This window comes from Myotis davidii, unplaced genomic scaffold (genome assembly GCF_000327345.1).
Source record: "Myotis davidii unplaced genomic scaffold, ASM32734v1 scaffold651, whole genome shotgun sequence".
Taxonomy (NCBI): Eukaryota; Metazoa; Chordata; class Mammalia; order Chiroptera; family Vespertilionidae; genus Myotis; species Myotis davidii.
Genome location: NW_006283994.1, coordinates 2,193,971 through 2,211,148, shown reverse-complemented (window position 1 = coordinate 2,211,148; position 17,178 = coordinate 2,193,971). Strand labels below are relative to the sequence as shown.

The following is a 17,178-nucleotide window of genomic DNA, read 5'->3' as shown; positions in this document are numbered from 1 at the left end:
GGAGCCTGCCTTCCACCTCCGCCAGCCAGGCCTGGAACAAGAGACACAAGGGACCGGCTGAGGCCACCCCGGGCACCGAGGCTGGTGGAGAGGGACGGGCGGGCCCCGGCACATGCACTCGAAGGCTGCTGCTCCGTCCCTTCCCAAGGAACAGAAATGGAAAGAACATATTTGGGGGGTGGGGGTGCCGGACCCTGTTCCACCCCTGGGCTGTGAACAGCCGTGTGACTTGGGATAAGTCACTTCTAGTTCCTTCTGTTCCCAAACCTCTGTGACCCAGAGGTCACACTGGGAAACATGAGGAACTGCCACACTTGAGCACTGACTCAATCTGAAAGCCACACTTCCCTTTCCCAGTTTTTCCGAGTGTCATTTTTTCATAGCGAAGAAACATGCACATAGGACATCAGAGTGGACAGTTACCTTCAGCTGGACAGTTACCGACATTTGAACTAGTTCCCTGTTCACGAGGCAAAAGAATACAAATGGCCAGAAATGGACATATCCGGGTTCTAAACACGCAAACATCCATCACTGACTGACAGGTTCTAGAAACAATAAAAACCCACATCTGACCCCTCACTGACAGACAAAACCGATTCGGACGGGAACGATCCGTTCTTCACTTATTTTCCATGCTCTGAGGTCTTCAATATGAGGGCGAAAAAAAAGGCTTTGTCCCTAGAGAGGGCTCTCTCTCGCTAAGACATGTACTAAGGCGTTTTCAGAGGCCAGTGTTTCCTGCTCATTTGTGTTTCCTGCTGGTGTTCACGTCTAGCACCCCGGGGTGCTGGGTCCTCTGAAGGAGCAGCACATCTCAATCCATCGTCCTGATATCCCGGGGTGAGGGCGGGTCCATCCCATTACACTCTGGCAACGTGAGATGTTGCAGAACAAACTTCACCAGGTAAATGAAAAAACGACACTGTAGCCGAACAACTCGCCTTCCAATGGTGCCCGGAAAGGGACACAGTATAATGGGAAGTGCTGGGGAGCAGAGCGCTGGGGGGACAGTGCGTTCCCTTTACCACAGGTCTGACGCCCGCCTTCCCAGGCGCAGGTGTCCCGTGAGAAAACGCTGGCGTCTGAACCCGCAGGCAGCTCACGACACCCATCCCTTCTGCTTCCCTTTTCCCGGCATCAGCTTTTCCTTTGTCTTTTTGTATGTGTCTTTCTTTCTTTCTCTTATTTTTAATAATTCTTTATTGTTGCAAGTATTACAGATGTCCCCTTTCCCCCCATTGATCCCCTCCAGCCCGCGCCTCCCCGGCCCCCAGGCCTTCAGCACCCTATTGTCTGTGACCATGGGTTCTGCATATATGCATTCAAGGTCTTTGCTTGGTTACCTCCCACCCTCCCAATGGCTTCTTCATACCTCAAACTTCTGGGCCTCGAGCCGCAGCTTGTCTATATTTTGGATGACTTCTGTTAATTTGTGGTCCAAACTGGCTGGGTCTCCCATCTGAGGGTTCTTCAGGTACACGTCTTTCATCTTGGTGATGGCCTCTCTGGAAAAAGGGAGCAGACGGAGGGGGAGGCTGATGCCACCAGCCAGTCACATTCTCCGGTCACCCTGGAAACCACATGACTGGGAGATGGGTTGGGAGTGTGGGTGGGAAGGGAATATCGGGGTCAGCCCCCCTGAATCTTCTCCTTAGGAACCCTGCTCCTGGGGTCCATGTCACCCAGAGACCGATATTAAAACTCCAGCCGCCTTCTCGGGATGGGCCCTCCCCTTGCCTGCAGCCAGTCAGACATATAAATCAATCCAGACAAAACCCAAGCATTTCCACGCGCAAACGCTCCTGCAAACCGAAGCTGTCGCTGGCCTCCTGGGTCTGCGGGCTGCAGTGTTCACGTCACAAAGAAGCCCGGCTAATCGCTTTGGAAATGGTATTACACACTATTTCAACTACTAAGAAATGGAACCCAGCCCGGCCGGCATGGCTCAGTGGCTGAGCGTCGACCCATGAACCAGGAGGTCATGGTTTGATTCCCGGTCAGGGCACATGCCCAGGTTATGAGTTTGATCCCCAGTGTGGGGCCTTCAGGAGGCAGCTGATCAATGATTCTCTCTCATCATTGATGTTTCTATCTCTTTCTCCCTCTCCCTTCCTCTCTGAAATCAATAAAAAAATATATTTATTTTTAAAAAAGGAATGGAACCCACAGTTGGTGTCCATGGCAGGTGGGCCACAGGGCCTCGAAGCCGCATTCTGTGGACCCCACATCTTCCTGAGACCGTGTTTGGAGCCACACACCGCAGCCTGCGCAAGGGGCCTACACGCGCATGCATGCTCGGCTCGGGCTCTGTCCAGCACCAAAGAGCTCGGGGAACTTGGACTCTGGCTTAGGGGGCTCTCAGTGGAGCTTGAGTGGTTAGCAGTTTAGAGCAAGGAGAAATCTAAGCCAATGATACAACACAAGACGCCATGGGAAACAGTTTAACTGAAAACACAGAAACAGCAGGAAGAGAATGTCCACGGCCTTCACCACCCCCTGCCCGCTTCCTCGCACCTCAGCCCGTATCCTGCCGGCCCCATGGGCTTCTGGGAACCGCCTGCTCCCTGAGGCCACCTCCCATTGGAGCCCTCAGCCCACTGCACTGCCAACCCCTGACTGGCTCTCCTTCCTTTTTCTTCACAGCATGCACCATCCCCAACATCACATAATTATGCTTATTGCTTACTGTCTGTTTCTTCTGACTAGAAAATATGGAGCCACTACAGTGGGGGCCTGGAGCAGCGCCTCCCCAGAGCAAGGACACACTGACGCCCCTAAGGCTGGGTGTGTCTAAGACACTGTATTTGTTTTCTAGACACCATCGAGCGCTCTCTACAAAGATAGGAGGCTGACTGTGACTGACTGTGAGTAGGAAGTCAAGGACATTTTGGACCCAAAGCTAGGATGTGGGGACAGGGAGAGGGTGGGGTCAGGCCACTTTTCTCAACCTCATTTGTATAAAAAAGCTCACCTACACACTCACAATAAAAGAGATAATCCAATGTAGTTTGTTCCCCAAACTCAGAATAAAACCTACAGATAAAAACATCCCCCAGCCCTAACCCGGTTTGGCTCAGTGGATAGAGCGCCAGCCTGTGGACTGAAAGGTCCCAGGTTCGATTCCGGTCAAGGGCATGTACCTTGGTTGCGGGCACATCCGCAGTGGGAGGTGTGCGGGAGGCAGCTGATCCATGTTTCTCTCTCATCGATGTTTCTAACTCTCTATCCCTCTCCCTTCCCTCTGTAAAAAATCAATAAAATATATTGTAAAAAAACACATGCCCCGGTTTGTAACAGCAGCCCAGCAGGCCAGCTCAGACACAACATGTGCCTGAAGCAAGCACTTCTACTAAAATCTAGGCTAGGACTTCCCGTCTTTCCAAACTGAACTTGGATTTCTGAAGGACCATATTGATCCACTCTACCTTTGATCCATCTCCTTCTGAATTTCTTTATTTAATTCGTCGACCTTCTGTTGGAGCTTCTTCCTTCTCTGTTCGGGCGGGAGGTTGCTGAAGTCCTCCGGCGCTGCACCCTGCAGACCGAACAGAAATAGGCCAGGGAAGGCCGGTGGGCCTCCGGGCACACAGACGGGGAGGTGGCCGGCAGGGCCGGTCCCCAGACACCAGGGCGTGCGGGCGTTTGTGAAATAAACCCAGCCCTTTCCCACGACACCAGCCGAGGCAGAATCCGTGCATGCAGACCAGTCCCCAAGCCGCTGCGAGCTCCGAGCTCCGAGGCCATGGCCACTCCCAAAGGCAAGAGCGATGCTGCAGGAGGGGAGGGCGGAGGAAGCACTCGACTCAACTGGGGAGGATCCAGACCAATCTGAGACGAACCTTCCCTGTCTCAGTGTTGGTGGCCACACTGAAGTTTAAGGCCGTTTCAAGTTCAGGTTTCTTCATAGCAAACAGTGCCTGTCGCAGGCACTGCTCCCCGAGTCTGAGTATTGCTTCCCGTCTCTCCCCCAGACCCCAGGCCGAGGCCAAAAGTTCCCATCCCCGAAAAGTGACATGGACAGCGAGTTCCTCAGAGAATGTGGGTGAAAAGGGTTTTGTTTATTTTAAAAATAAAACCTCCCCTCCCCCCATGCACTCTTGGCCCTCTGCCCCCGGAGGTCTGGGCGCGCCTTTGGGCCATCGTTAGGGTAACCTCGGGACATGCCTCAGAATCAGCGCCTGCAGGGTGCGGAACCTCAGCTGCTCTCCTCCGTCTGAGCATATTTTCCTATCTCGATTCCCTTTCGAAGACAACCGCTATCGTCCCTCCGTGCATGTGACTTAGGGGAAAACACCAGCAGCGAGCGTCTAGACTTACATACGCTGCGCTTGTTAGAAGCTCAGTGATGGTTATCAAGTCCTTTCACTTAAAAAGGCAACTTTCATAAAGAAAGAGACGTTTATTCAATGACCAGGGCTAAGCCAAGGGCTTGAGACAAGAGATGTTCCTTTGCAAAGATCACACAAAGGCAAGGCCGGCGTGGGGAGTGGGCGGGAAAGAAGGGACCTGGGTAATGTCACTCCCGAGTCGAGCTGGGTCTGCCGAGCGGCTTACACGGGGCTTGTGACCCAGGTTCCTCGGCCGCTTGTGCTAAACGGCAAGGCTGTGGGGCTGGAGGTGTGACTCGGCAAATAGTGCAGCACCAGGACCACACAAAGGCTAGTGTTCTCAAAGCCGTGTGTGTGTGTGTGTGTGTGTGTGTGTGTGTGAGAGAGAGAGAGAGAGAGAGAGAGAGAGATAGCAAGATGTAAGACCACAATGGAAGTCTCTTCCCTAATGCCAAACCAAGGACTCAATTCACCTCTAAAACTAAAATGAAGCAAACTAATCTCCAGTATGAAATAACCGGCTGTTTTTCCTCCCGTACACCCTCCTGCTCTGACACCTGAAACGCCGCTTTCAATGTGCGCGATTCCATCGCTTCCGAGAGCTCAGTGGCTTGTTCTCCGGCCGAGTTTACGTGAAGCAAATCAGCACGTGACCCAGAAGTGAGGTTTGCGCGTTTGCTCTGTCTTGTTCCTCAACAGAATGCAGTGTGGGATCCACTGCATCAGAAGGCAGAGCTCCAGCAGGTGGTCGACGCGAGGTCGCCGATGGCAGGAGCCTGACTGCGTGCGGAGGCCGAAGAACCGCCTACGGTGCTGCGAATGGCCCGCGTCCACACCGTCCCGCACATGGGCAGCACGCAGCTGCTGAGCTGGTGGAGAGTGGCCGTGCAACTGTGGAACTGAATTTTAAACTTTTATTTCATTCTAATTAGCTAAGATTCAAATAGCCCCGGTGTGAGTGGCCACCACATTGGGGACACAGGTCTCGATGAACAGGTGCAAGACTTGCATGGGTGGGAAAACAGCTGCAGAGACTAGTGTAAGCAAAACACACTGTGCTTGTGACTTGCAATAATAATTCGTAAATTCTTCCCAGCGGATCAGGCGTCAGTCTAACTGACCCGTGAGGCCCCCTCAATAGATCGCCTACGTTTCCGTGTTGTTACTGAAAACGAACCTCGGTCACTATGGCTCCCACCAGCCTCGTGCTGCGGTGGAGGCTCAGGCCAAAGCTTCTTCTGGATCCGGAGACACAGGGTTCCCGGGAACCCTTAGCAGCCCTTCTGCCCACTGAGGCTTCTGAAGCTCCTTTACACAATACCCTGACCTAGGATTCCTGTTGCCACGAAGGCGTGTCTATTTACAGCTCTGAGTCAGAATAGAGGTTCTGCAATCTCGGGGGAACCGGGTACAGAGGACCAGGGCACTGGTCTTGGAAGGAGGGGCCACACACGTGCATGTTAACTGGCTGTGGCTCCAGGAGACCATGGTTTATGGCTCCTGGGACCGAACACGTGCCCCGAGCACTCCTCCCAAGCAGACGGGAGCAAGCTGCTTCCTAAGGCTGGAGGTTTGGATCCCCAGCCACGATGGGTGACTTCACTTTTTTATTTGCGTATAGTGCGATTGAAACTTCATGGCCCATGCGCAGAAGTCAGTTTTCGGCCTGGGCGAGTCTATTTTGAAGTACTGTTGATATTTGGCTCTGTTGACTAATGAATTTGCCGACCACTGGCTAGGCAACAACTCAATACCAGGTGGGTAGAATGATTTCTATCTCAAACCAGAAAGACTGCCTGACAGCATGGCCTTCCGCTGGGGACACCGCAGCAAAGGGCACGTGAGGGCAAGGAGGCCCAGCGTCTGAGAGGCCCTGGTTAACCGGTGCCGCCTCTCCCGGATGCCTGCCACTGAGGAACGCGGTTCCCATGAGCATCGGATCTTTCCTTCTTGTCCTTAATCAAGACTTGTCTCGAGATTTTTATCTCAGCCCAAGAAATGTTCAACTTAATAAAATATTCATTTTCTTTAGGGCTATGTCATCAGTTGCCAGATACGGAGTCAGGTTGAAAAAACTCTGTATATACGCAGATGCATACACACTTACACACGCATGTATGTACGAATCACCGTGAAATAGCATCCGCATTAGCAACCGCAGAGCACAAAGTGCTCATCTGGCTCCTGGAGGAGCTGTCACCGTTATCACTGGCCATAGGTCAGGGTATTGTTTGAGAAGGTAGCTTACACACACCTGAAGTGGCGCTGTGGGTCATGTTGGTTAAGATTCTCTTTTAGTACATGGAGTGATTAGTTTTGTTCACGAGGGCTGTACAAGTAAAGAGAAACAACACGGAACACTGAGTCCATGAGCTGGGAGGCAGAGGCTCTGCACGGTCCACACGTCACCTGGTGGTTTCTCCAATCAGCTAAGCACAGGCACCCGCGCATTTAAGAAGCGCCCTGGGGAGGTCACGGTTCTCCGTCCGGGGGCCGCTCAGACCGGGTGAGCCTGGCATCGATCCTGCGTTCGTCATGGGCTCTGTGGCTCTCAGGGAGGAGCATCTTACAACGATTACATTTACTTTTATTCTAAATGAGCCGATACATAGACTCCCCGCGACTCAATGTGTATGTTCATATTTAAATAAAGAACATTTGTCATCGTTTTAAGGCTCCGATAGTAAAAAACAAACACCATAACCGAAATCAGGAGTTAAGCGTTAATTTTCTTAGCAACTTGGACAGATGAAGATCTGTTAGGAGATCTATTAGGTTCTCAGCCTTCGTGCTACGACGGTCTAAGTCTAACAAAGACAGAGCCACGGCAGCACACACAGGAGAAGCGCAGGCCAGAGTGAACGGCGAAGGCAGGAGGCACGGGGCGGACACCCAGAGGACACACAGGGGAAACCTGGTTAGACCAGGGCATGCAGGGGACAATCGTGCTTACCAGCTTGAGAGAAAGCTTCATGGACAAGTTCAAGGGGGTGACGGGGAAAGAGAGAAAGAGAGAGAGAGAACACATCAGGAGAGGAACGTGGTCAGCCCCACCGCGTTAACATCGCAAATCCACCTGCCGCTCCGTGGAAATGGCTTGGAGCGGATCTGTGCAAAGTTCACAAGAGGGGCCATCCCACCGAACCTCCCCTTAGCTGCCGTGTCGCCAACACAGAGCACAGATAGGAAGGCAGGGTTTCTGTCTGTAGTGCTGTGGGCCCCCATCAGCCCGGAGAGAAATGAAAATAAGTCGCTGGCATGTAACGATCATAAAAGGCAGACTGTTCACCAAACTTGCTGCAGACTAGAAGTCTGAGCAGCAATCACTTCCCCAGCACGCAGGCTCTATTTCCACGTGAAGGAAATCTGATGAACAGGAACACTGGCGTTTCGTATAGGCACGTGAGCAAAGTCTCAGGCTGCTGAGCAGCAAACCAAGGCCTGGAGGCTGCTCTGAGAAGCGGCCTCAGGAGCCAGGAAGCCTGGGCGCCGGGCGGAGGCGGGGGCGGGGGCGGAGGCAGCAGGGCCAGCGCCTGCCCGGGCAGGGTGGTCTCAGGCTTTCCATCCACTGAGCCCTGCCCACAGGGGGTTCAGAGCACTTGGGGAACTAGCAGGAGCAGCTGCTCTAGAACCTGAGCTTTGGGAACTACACGGCCACTGGTCTCAACAGCCAAGGCCACTACTGGCTGGGGCCTCCGGGGCCGTCATCAGGAGCCTGCAGCTGCCATTCTGCCGCCTGACGGTGAGCAAAGGTGTAGTGATTACTGGGCCCCGATAGACAAAAAGGCCTCTCAAAATTCGGAGAGGAAACAGTTGATCCTGCATTAACAGGTGCGACCTGCTCTGTGGCCACAGAAGCCAATCTGACAGGTGGGTGCCTCTGAGCTGCCGCCAATCCCAGGGGTTCAGGCAATGGGGAGGGGACCCAAAACTATCTCGGAGGCAAAGTTTCACAGAAAGTGCCCTTTCCTTTCCATTAGGAGGCGGGAGGGTGTTCAAATTCCTCAACCAGATTGAGAAAGTCTTATTCTGAAGACGAACTCAAAGTCTACACTTCTCTGTAAACAGGCTGAGTGTTCAGAGAGATCGTCCGTAGGAGGAAAAGCAGACTTTCAAGGAAAGAGAGTGGGGGAAGGTGCAGGCAGCCGTGGCTGTTCTGTGGGCAGCGATGGTGGCTCCCTGAGCCGCTCCTGTGAACTTGGCACAGACCTGCTCATCACAGTTTGAGTCCTTTACAGACAACGCTCATGGTGCACAGAGGGAAAGCGCAAATACCTTCCCCACAGAGCACACGGCCACAGACGGATGTTTCTTGCACATTCCCGCTCAACACTGCTGCCTCAAAGAGCCTGGGATTGGACCTTGGCAACTATCTGCTTTCTATTCAGCTACTTCTGTTTTTCAAAGTTACAGTCTTTCTTAAGCATTCTAAAATACAGGATCCTGCCCCGGCCAGTGTTGCTCAATGGACAGAGCGTTGGCCCTGGTACTGAAGGGTCCCAGGTTCGATTCTGGTCAAGGGCATGTACCTCGGATGCATGTTCCCCAACTCTGGGCTGCGAGCAGGAGGCAACCAATAGATGTGTCTCTCACATTGATGTTTCGCTCCCTCTTCCTTCCACTCTCTCTAAAAATTAATGGGGAAAATATCCTCTGGTGAGGATTAACAAAAATAAGTAAGTTAAATAAAATATAGGATCCTAACATCAAAACAAATAGCCTAAGAATATTGCCACTTCATAATAATAAGTCGTTAGGATTGAGAATAAATGCCAGTAAAAATAGGAAGTACCAAATTCTGGGACACATTCCATTTTCCCGCCATCACAGTACGTGCTACTGCTTGAAACGATTAGGAACCGGTTCTTGGTCTTACGCTGTAAGCCAGCCAGTTAGATGTTTTGCAATTAGAAACCGAATCATCTGCTCCGGGGACGTTTTAAAGGCTGCGTACGGTGCGTTGCGAGGCTCTGGAGTACTGAAAAGCTGTCAGTGTCAGGTGACAGTTATGGAGCCTGGGAGCCATGAGGTCAAGAGCACATGAGAACAGAGAGCTAGCACATCCATGTTACCGGCAGTCACAGGTACTAACCTCAAGTACAAGAAAGGGGACCACAGAAATAAACATCTGAGCAAGGTGTGTGAGGACCACAAAGTCAGTCCACTCCTCTGACCTTGCGCATGCTTCACGGATTTAGGGGGTTCTCCAAGCTTTATGGGGTGACTCCATTTATGGGGATCATCTGTTGCGGGTGTGGAAGTGGGTGACTGGGCCACACAACTGTCATCTGGAGGAGCGTCACCCTCCTGTGACCACGCTCTGCAGCTGCATTTTATGGGGGATCCTGCCGTAACATCTCAGACTGCAGTCAACCCTCCATGGAAAGGGGAAAAGCCAAGCTCTGCTTACTGACATTTTTAGGAAGTTTCGTTGTTATTGGGAAGTTTGGTTCCTTTTTCCATACAAGTTTCCCGGATGAAGTAGCCCGGGGTTGAATTTATACAATTAGACTTTTTTCTCCCCGGCTGTCCGGGTTTTCAACTGAGAATTTCATTTCTCGGTGGAAGCCTGCCAGAGCGCACTGGGTCCCCGGTCTTGGTGGTGGCAATGGGGTTAGTGCCTGTCCGTGACTGCGGGGCCTGGCCGTCACATACACTTACAACATAGTCCCTAGCTTCAAAAGCATACGTGGGTCTCCCTATCGTCCTCTTCTTGAGTTCTTTGTGGAAACAGAAAGACTGAGTCTGCCAATAATCAGCAAGAGAATAGGATACAATGAATAAAATGGAAGTAACCATAGGACTGTAACATCTGACAAACAATGGGTAAGGATTTTCAAAATCATTTGAGCAACTTTGGTGGCATTTCCCCATATAATTAATTCTAAAACATGGGACAAAAAGGTCCGCACTTTAGATTTAGAAGTCCTTTGCTCAGACCGGAAAAAGAAATTCTAATTTAAGACAATGAAATTACACTCTGTAGATGGGAAATTGAGAACATCCTATCTAGGGTAGAGATGAAATAATGGTTAGTAACACTCAAGTGGCATGCCAATCTTTAAAAATGTTCAATGAGCCAACATTTCCTTACAACTGTCACTGGTTTACAACAAAAAAGATTTTATCCTGTGTAATTATTTAGAAACAAAATTGGCTAAGAAGTGTTTGCACAAAATTTATACATTCTGGTACAGCAACTATTTCAATCTGGATCTGACAGCTGCAAACACGATACATTAAAAGACACATTGAAGTCACAGATTTGTTATCTTTCTAGGGTACCTTTCCTATCTGAGTAGTCTTCACGCTCAAAAATAGAATAAACAAAATTGTGGCAAGGACCGTATTATTCTAGTCATGTGCCTTCTGTTCTGAAATTGCTTTAAAATCAAATTTATTCCCCCAAACTTCAGATTTGTTTTTTGTTATGAATTTCCTAATCCCACTTCTATAATCTATTTCCTTTATCTTTTTTCCTTCTCCTTTTGCTTTCTTTTTTTGCACTGCTACTTCAGATGTGAAGGGACATCAAATCTGACCCGACTAACACAGAGAAACAAAAATCTGCGTGTGCATGTGTGTGTAAAAGAAAACACACTCACCATTTAGGAAAATTTTGAACAGAGGTTTGCTGAACATAGAATTGAGGGGTAAAAAATAAAATTCATTGTGCTAATTATGGTTAAAAAAAAGAGAGAGAGAGAGAGGAGGGTCCTTTAAATTATCAAAATAACCAGTTCCCTATTTCACTGTTTTTTTGTGTGTGTGCTTAAGTGTTATATTTTTTTCTTGCCATCTTTTTCTTACACTTACTGATCACTGACATTCTTGGGTCTTTTCCTGAACACTGAGAGAGCCCTGTGGTCTTTGTCCCTTATTTTAAGTTATCTATGACACAGTTACCCTCCTTTTTACACAGAGGGAGGGACAGTAGGATTTATGTTTGTGCAGGAACATCCCACGGCCGCTGGGCCGCAGCTGGGTGTGCGGAGGCACCCACAGTTATTCCTGATCACCATGCTTATTTATTCCTTATAAAGAGAGGCGGGGCAGCTCAGACGGACAATTTAGATGTATTCAGGATGCTGCCAATACTTCATTCCAACCTTTTCTAACTGCTCTCTCCTCTGGGTTACTGTGACTTAAGCACATGCAGCCGTAATGAGACCGCCCACCTGAGTCTAAACCACCCCCGCAATGAGTCACCAGTGTCATAACAGATTCTCTCTCAGTGCGGATGTCACAGAACCCCAGCCTGTGAACAGGCCCCCTGGCTTTAACTCCTGGCTGCCCATCTTCCTAACTTTGCCTTTTTATGCCTCAGTTTTCTTATTTTTTGTAAAATAACCCAAGTAAAGTAAATGAGGGTGGAGAACAGAGTCTGGCATGTAATAAACGCTCAATAAACGTCGGTGGCTCTTACTTCACCATTTAAAGATAAATACCGCATCAGGCCTTCTCCAGTCAGACATTCTATGGGAATTTTTATCAACATCTCCGTTCACCAGAAGAGCTGAAGAAACCACTGGGACCCATATCTCCCCATCGGACCCAGAGGCAGGGCTCAGAGAGGTGTCCTTGTTACCCTCACGTTGTTTCAGTAATTAATTATTAAGGAAATATATCCCGACTACACAGTGACTTCTAATTCCTCATCTCACAGGGCGCTAACTTTAGAAACTGAATCTTGAGTTTCCCTTTTTTGGTAAAATCAGGGTAAAATATTAATGACCTGAGTGTTTTAAAAGGGAAGTGGAGAAAAGTCGTTCTGGAATGTACTGAAGACAGAAAGAACTCTGGGCGGGATGGCTCCTTCCAGCCACCCTGTCTCCTTCCTCCTCTCTTCCTCCTCTTTCTAACTGCCTGTCTTGAGTCACAGGTCCTGACTGCTTTCCGTGGTGGGAAAACACAATGAGTTCATTCACAAACAAAACGAGTTACGCAGAGCAAACCATGCAACCAGAGCCCACGCGAGAGACAGGGTTCAGGCAGGACTTACCCCTCGCTTTAGGCTCCTGAAGCAGTGGATTTTGGGTTTGGAGGTCATGAACTCGTTGAAGCGATGGGAGAGGGGTTCCTTTTGCTGCTTGGGAGACTGGGGGCCGTTGGGAACAGCAGAGGGTGAGGCAGAGGCAGGGGGAGGAGGGGGAGGCTGATGGGGGGATGTTAAAAGGGACATAAGCTACGTGTAAGAGATGGAGCAGTGACAGTAAACATCAGAGACAAGAAGATAAAGACACAAAACAAAAATAAGCATCAAATAATAATTGAGATCCAAAGCAAGTAAAACACAAACAATTAAATATTTAGGCCATGGTCCAAAAGAAAACATGGGAATGTCAGAATGAAGGACAGGATGAAAGTGGGGTTTTTAGTAAGTAATGCAGAGAAGAACAGCAAGAAATCTTTGACAAGCAGCCCATGCGGACTTTCACATGCAAATTACAGTTCTAACCAGTTACTCTAGACCAGTGTAAGCCAGAAGGGTAAACATTTGGAACCACCTAAACTTACACAGCATGATGGGAGAAAACGGAAGACCTTAAATGCTAGGGCTGGGAAAACAGCAAGATGGTTTTTTTTTTAAATTACAGAGTAAATATTTTAAGGGGAAAGCAGTCATGTTGCCTCGATCACATTTTATCCCCAGGTTAATGCCGTCATGCACCTACGTGTTACACTATAAAAGAAAACGGAAAATGTTCATGGATCCAAGTGTTAGCACGAGTTCAAAACCAAGTTACTAGCCCACGGAAACGGTTGCAGGTAGAGGTGCCGATAAGTGGTTACAGGAGTCTGCACCCGCCCCTTCTCCAGCCCACGTGACCAGCCGTCTAAGGAGCGAGAGGCGTGATGGGAAATGGTGAGGTCAGGCGTCTGTTAGTGTGGGTGACAATGCATCTGAAATTGGACAAATGGCCATGGCAAAGGTACCACCACCAGAAAGAAGACTGTTTTAAAAGAAAATAGCACACTGGCCTTTTTTTTTTTTCGGTATTCTAAAGTTACAGGTTTAGGACCCTAGTATTTCTTTTTAAGACTAAAAGATAAAATCAAAATCTGCACAGTTTATCAAACTCATTCACACCAGGCACCAACCGCCAGTACCTTGTTCTTCTTGATGAACGGCCACAACTTTCCTTTGGGTTTGCCCCCGAATTTGGGCTCTGCTTTGCCTTCTCCTCTGGAATTGGAAAGGCTGTTTTCCGACACGGTGCGCTTCATCGGCTGTGTGTAATCCTCAAATTCCATCTCCGGGAGGCTCAAACCCCGACTTGTAGGCCTCTATGACCAGCTGTGAGTCCTGAAATTATACCATCACACACAAACACATTCAAATACATGTAAATGCTTTTTACACAATGAATTATGTTTACTGCATAGATGTTATTCTCAGGAAGCTACATTAACTGATAAGCATTTTTTCTAGTAATAATTTTATCATTAGAAAGAATAATTTGTAACACTATAAGTTGAGTTGAGGTTTGAAGATACTTTCAATAACCAGTTTTTTGCATTTGGAAAAACAAATATTAATTAAGAACTTGGCAAGCCTGGCCAGTGTGGCTCAGTGATTGAGCGTTGACCTATGAACCAGGAGGTCACGATTGGATTCCCGGTCAGGGCACATGCCTGGGTTGCAGGCTCAATCCCCAGTGTAGGGCATGCAAGAGGCAGCCGATCGATGATTCTCTCTCACCGTTGATGTTTCTATCTCTCCTTCTCTCTTCCTCTCTGAAATCAATAAAAATAAAAGAACTTGGCTAAAAACAGAGAAATTGGGCTATTATAAGCAATTCCCTGGAAAAAAAATACAGTCACACAAAAATCTATTTCCTATCAGAAGGTCTTAAAGCAATTTAGCATACACAAAGTCAGAGCAAAGAGTAGATGACCTCTCTAATTTCTCGGTTCATTGTGATGCTAATTTATTACATAATATTACTTCATGTATATATTGCTCAGTCTATCCTGCTAGAAAGTAGGTTCTCCTTTTGCTCTACCGAATCCCTAGTACCTAGCTGGCACCCGGTGTGCAATGAAAATGTGCTGGACGAATCAATGCACCGGATGCCTACTCCTCGGCGTGCACTCTGCTAGGCACATCGGATCAACATGTCCTCGGGGGGCTCAGAAAGTTACAAGCACAGTGCCCCAGATAAAGGAGCCATGCACAGATAAAGTATTACAAAAACACAAGTGATTGGTAATAACATTCTAGCTCGTTGGTCACCTAATTAAAAAACCCACAAAACTAGAGAAGATCATTTGAAAAGATTTCAACTGATTAGCCGTAGTTATTGTAGTTAAAAGGGAAACCCACCATTCTGACATAACCTTGTGAGGTTGTAAAATTTCAAGGAAAAAGACATTTCCGAGCTTCTAATGTGAGAAATAAAAGTCAGGCTTGTTTCAGGGAAGTCAAGATTGGAGACTTAACTTCCAAACCCACCATTACTATTCCCCTTGAAAGGCCCTCTCCGCACGGTGACGCGCTGGTGACTGTGGACACTGTACACAGGGTGATTAACCCCTGAGACTGTTGTGATTTCCGTCCACGAGCCAGGCACATAGAACCACCCAAAGCCTTTGAGCGAACTGCAGATGCAGAGACGCATGGAAGTAAGGGGTCAGTGGTGATGGGAGAATGGGAGGGGCGCTCAAAACATGGAACACCCAGACAGCATGGAAGCAGCTACTGTTGACACCGAGAGCTACAGCCTGTCACGAGAAGGCGGAATGAGGTCACCTCCCACACTTACAGTTTTCTCATCAATGCACTCGGCCGCCTTCACTATTCCGTCCAAGCACTTCCCAATGATTGGGATCACCTGCTGGTCGACCTCCGCATAGGTCTTCATGGATTCTCCGAGTCTCACTATCCTCCGCTCCTCCATCTCCTGTATTTTCTGTAACATCAGATTTTGTGTAAAATTCATCTGCCCACGGCTGTCATTTAACGATGCTGTTTTTCAGCAGCACTGCTACCATAAGTCAACTGTCCAGTAAGCACACAGGCCCGTAGGAAGCGTTAGAGTTAGAGCAACTGTAAGGTTATTGCTCCCTGTACACGCATTTTATGAATTGGTGGGCTGCCCAAATGTATACTTTATACAATTCCACTCCTATTTCAGCAAGAATCCCAAACTCAGGTACTTTTAGTATTAACACCATTGGTATTAGATTTCACACATTTCCTTCATCTTGGACCCACTGCTTTACCCTTTACCAAAAGCACAGTATTTGGTTAACTGTGAGGTAACTAGAACGGTTCTTTTAGCAAAGGAAGCATTAATTTAAGAACCACAGCCCTAATTAGTTTGGCACAGTGGATAGAGCGTCGGCCTGCGGACTCAAAGGTCCCAGGTTCGATTCCGGTCAAGGGCATGGACCTTGGTTGCAGGCATATACCCAGTGGGGAGTGTGCAGGAGGCAGCTGATCGATGTTTCTCTCTCATCGATGTTTCTGGCTCTCTATCCCTCTCCCTTCCTCTCTGTAAAAAATCAATAAAATATATTTAAAAAAACCCCACAGTTCTCCCCTAACCGGTTTGGCTCAATGGATATAGCGTTGGCCGGCAGACTCAAAGGTCCCAGGTTCGATTCCGGTCAAGGGCATGTACCTTGGTTGCAGGCACATCCCCATTAGGGAGTGTGCAGGAGGCAGCTGATGGATGTTTCTCTCTCATCGATGTTTCTAATTCTCTATCCCTCTCCTTTCCTTTCTGTAAAAAAATCAATAAAATATATTTAAAAAAAACAGAACCACAGTTCTAGGCTGTAGGGCAAACCAAGGAAGCCACCAAGGCTACCGATGAATCTTGAGATGAACAGTTGACTTCGTTTCACTGCGAGTCTATGTTGGAACGCTCCACAAATGACTTGGTTAGAGGAAATGGAGAATTATATAAATAACTTAGAATATGACCAGCAACCACAATCCCAAAGCCACACATTTCTTAGAAAGACAAACTGACCTGGAATATGTTGGGAATGTGAGTGTGGTAATACTCGCGCTGCTCATGGTTGAATTTCTGAAGAATCGATGAGTAATCAGCTTTGCTGTCCTCTGCCATTTGCTGACGTACTTGAGCTTGCTGTCGTGCCTGGGGGCAAAACAATGAGAACATCCCCATGTTTACAGAGATCAAATGACAGCCTAGAACTGCGAACTGGAGGGGCTGGGCCCAAATTTACCTCAAATGTGTTGTATTTAGCAGGTGCCATATTTTTAAAGATTATAGTTTACAGTCCACATTATTTTGTATCTGTTCCAGGTGTACACAGCATAGTGGTTAGACAATCATATACTTTTAAAAGTCTTTCCCCTGATATTTCATACCTACTTGGCACTGCACACAGATATTACAGTATTATTAACTATATTACAAATGCTGTACGTTACATCCCCATGAGTTCTGTAACTACCAATTTGCATCTTTATTTTTTATTGATTGATCTTAGAGAGAGAAAAGAAGGGGGGGGGAGAGAGAGAGAAATATCAACTTGTCGTTCCACTTATCTATGCATTCATCAGCTGATTCTTATACGTGCCCTGCCTAGGGACTGAACCAGAACCTTGGCATAGCGGGACTATGCGCTAACTAACTGAGCTACTCGGCCATGCTACTGCAAACGGTAAGATTTCATTCTTTCTCTGGCTGAGTAACAATTCCCTTGCATACATGTACCACACCTTCTTTATCCATCCTCTGCTGATGGCACTTGGGTTGCTTCCATATCTTAGCTATTAAAAACGTAGCAGGTGTTATTTTTTTAAAAATGGTTTAGCATTTGAATTTACTTTAGGTAAGGATATGTGTTCTGATTTGTCACAAACTTC

At 48.2% G+C, this 17,178-nt stretch overlaps 1 protein-coding gene across 1 annotated transcript in view; it reads right to left on the bottom strand.

Annotated features, from left to right (window-relative positions):
* FNBP1 (formin binding protein 1) overlaps positions 1-17,178 on the bottom strand; it is a gene marked incomplete at its 5' end in the record, with an annotated part of 57,006 nt that overhangs the window by 2,568 nt on the left and 37,260 nt on the right. Inside the window, 10 exon segments of the mRNA XM_015567766.1 lie at positions 6-31; positions 1,376-1,508; positions 3,429-3,538; positions 7,285-7,299; positions 9,993-10,076; positions 12,334-12,516; positions 13,443-13,584; positions 13,586-13,638; positions 15,098-15,244; positions 16,313-16,441. Of these exon segments, the coding sequence (XP_015423252.1) occupies positions 6-31; positions 1,376-1,508; positions 3,429-3,538; positions 7,285-7,299; positions 9,993-10,076; positions 12,334-12,516; positions 13,443-13,584; positions 13,586-13,638; positions 15,098-15,244; positions 16,313-16,441 (1,022 nt within the window).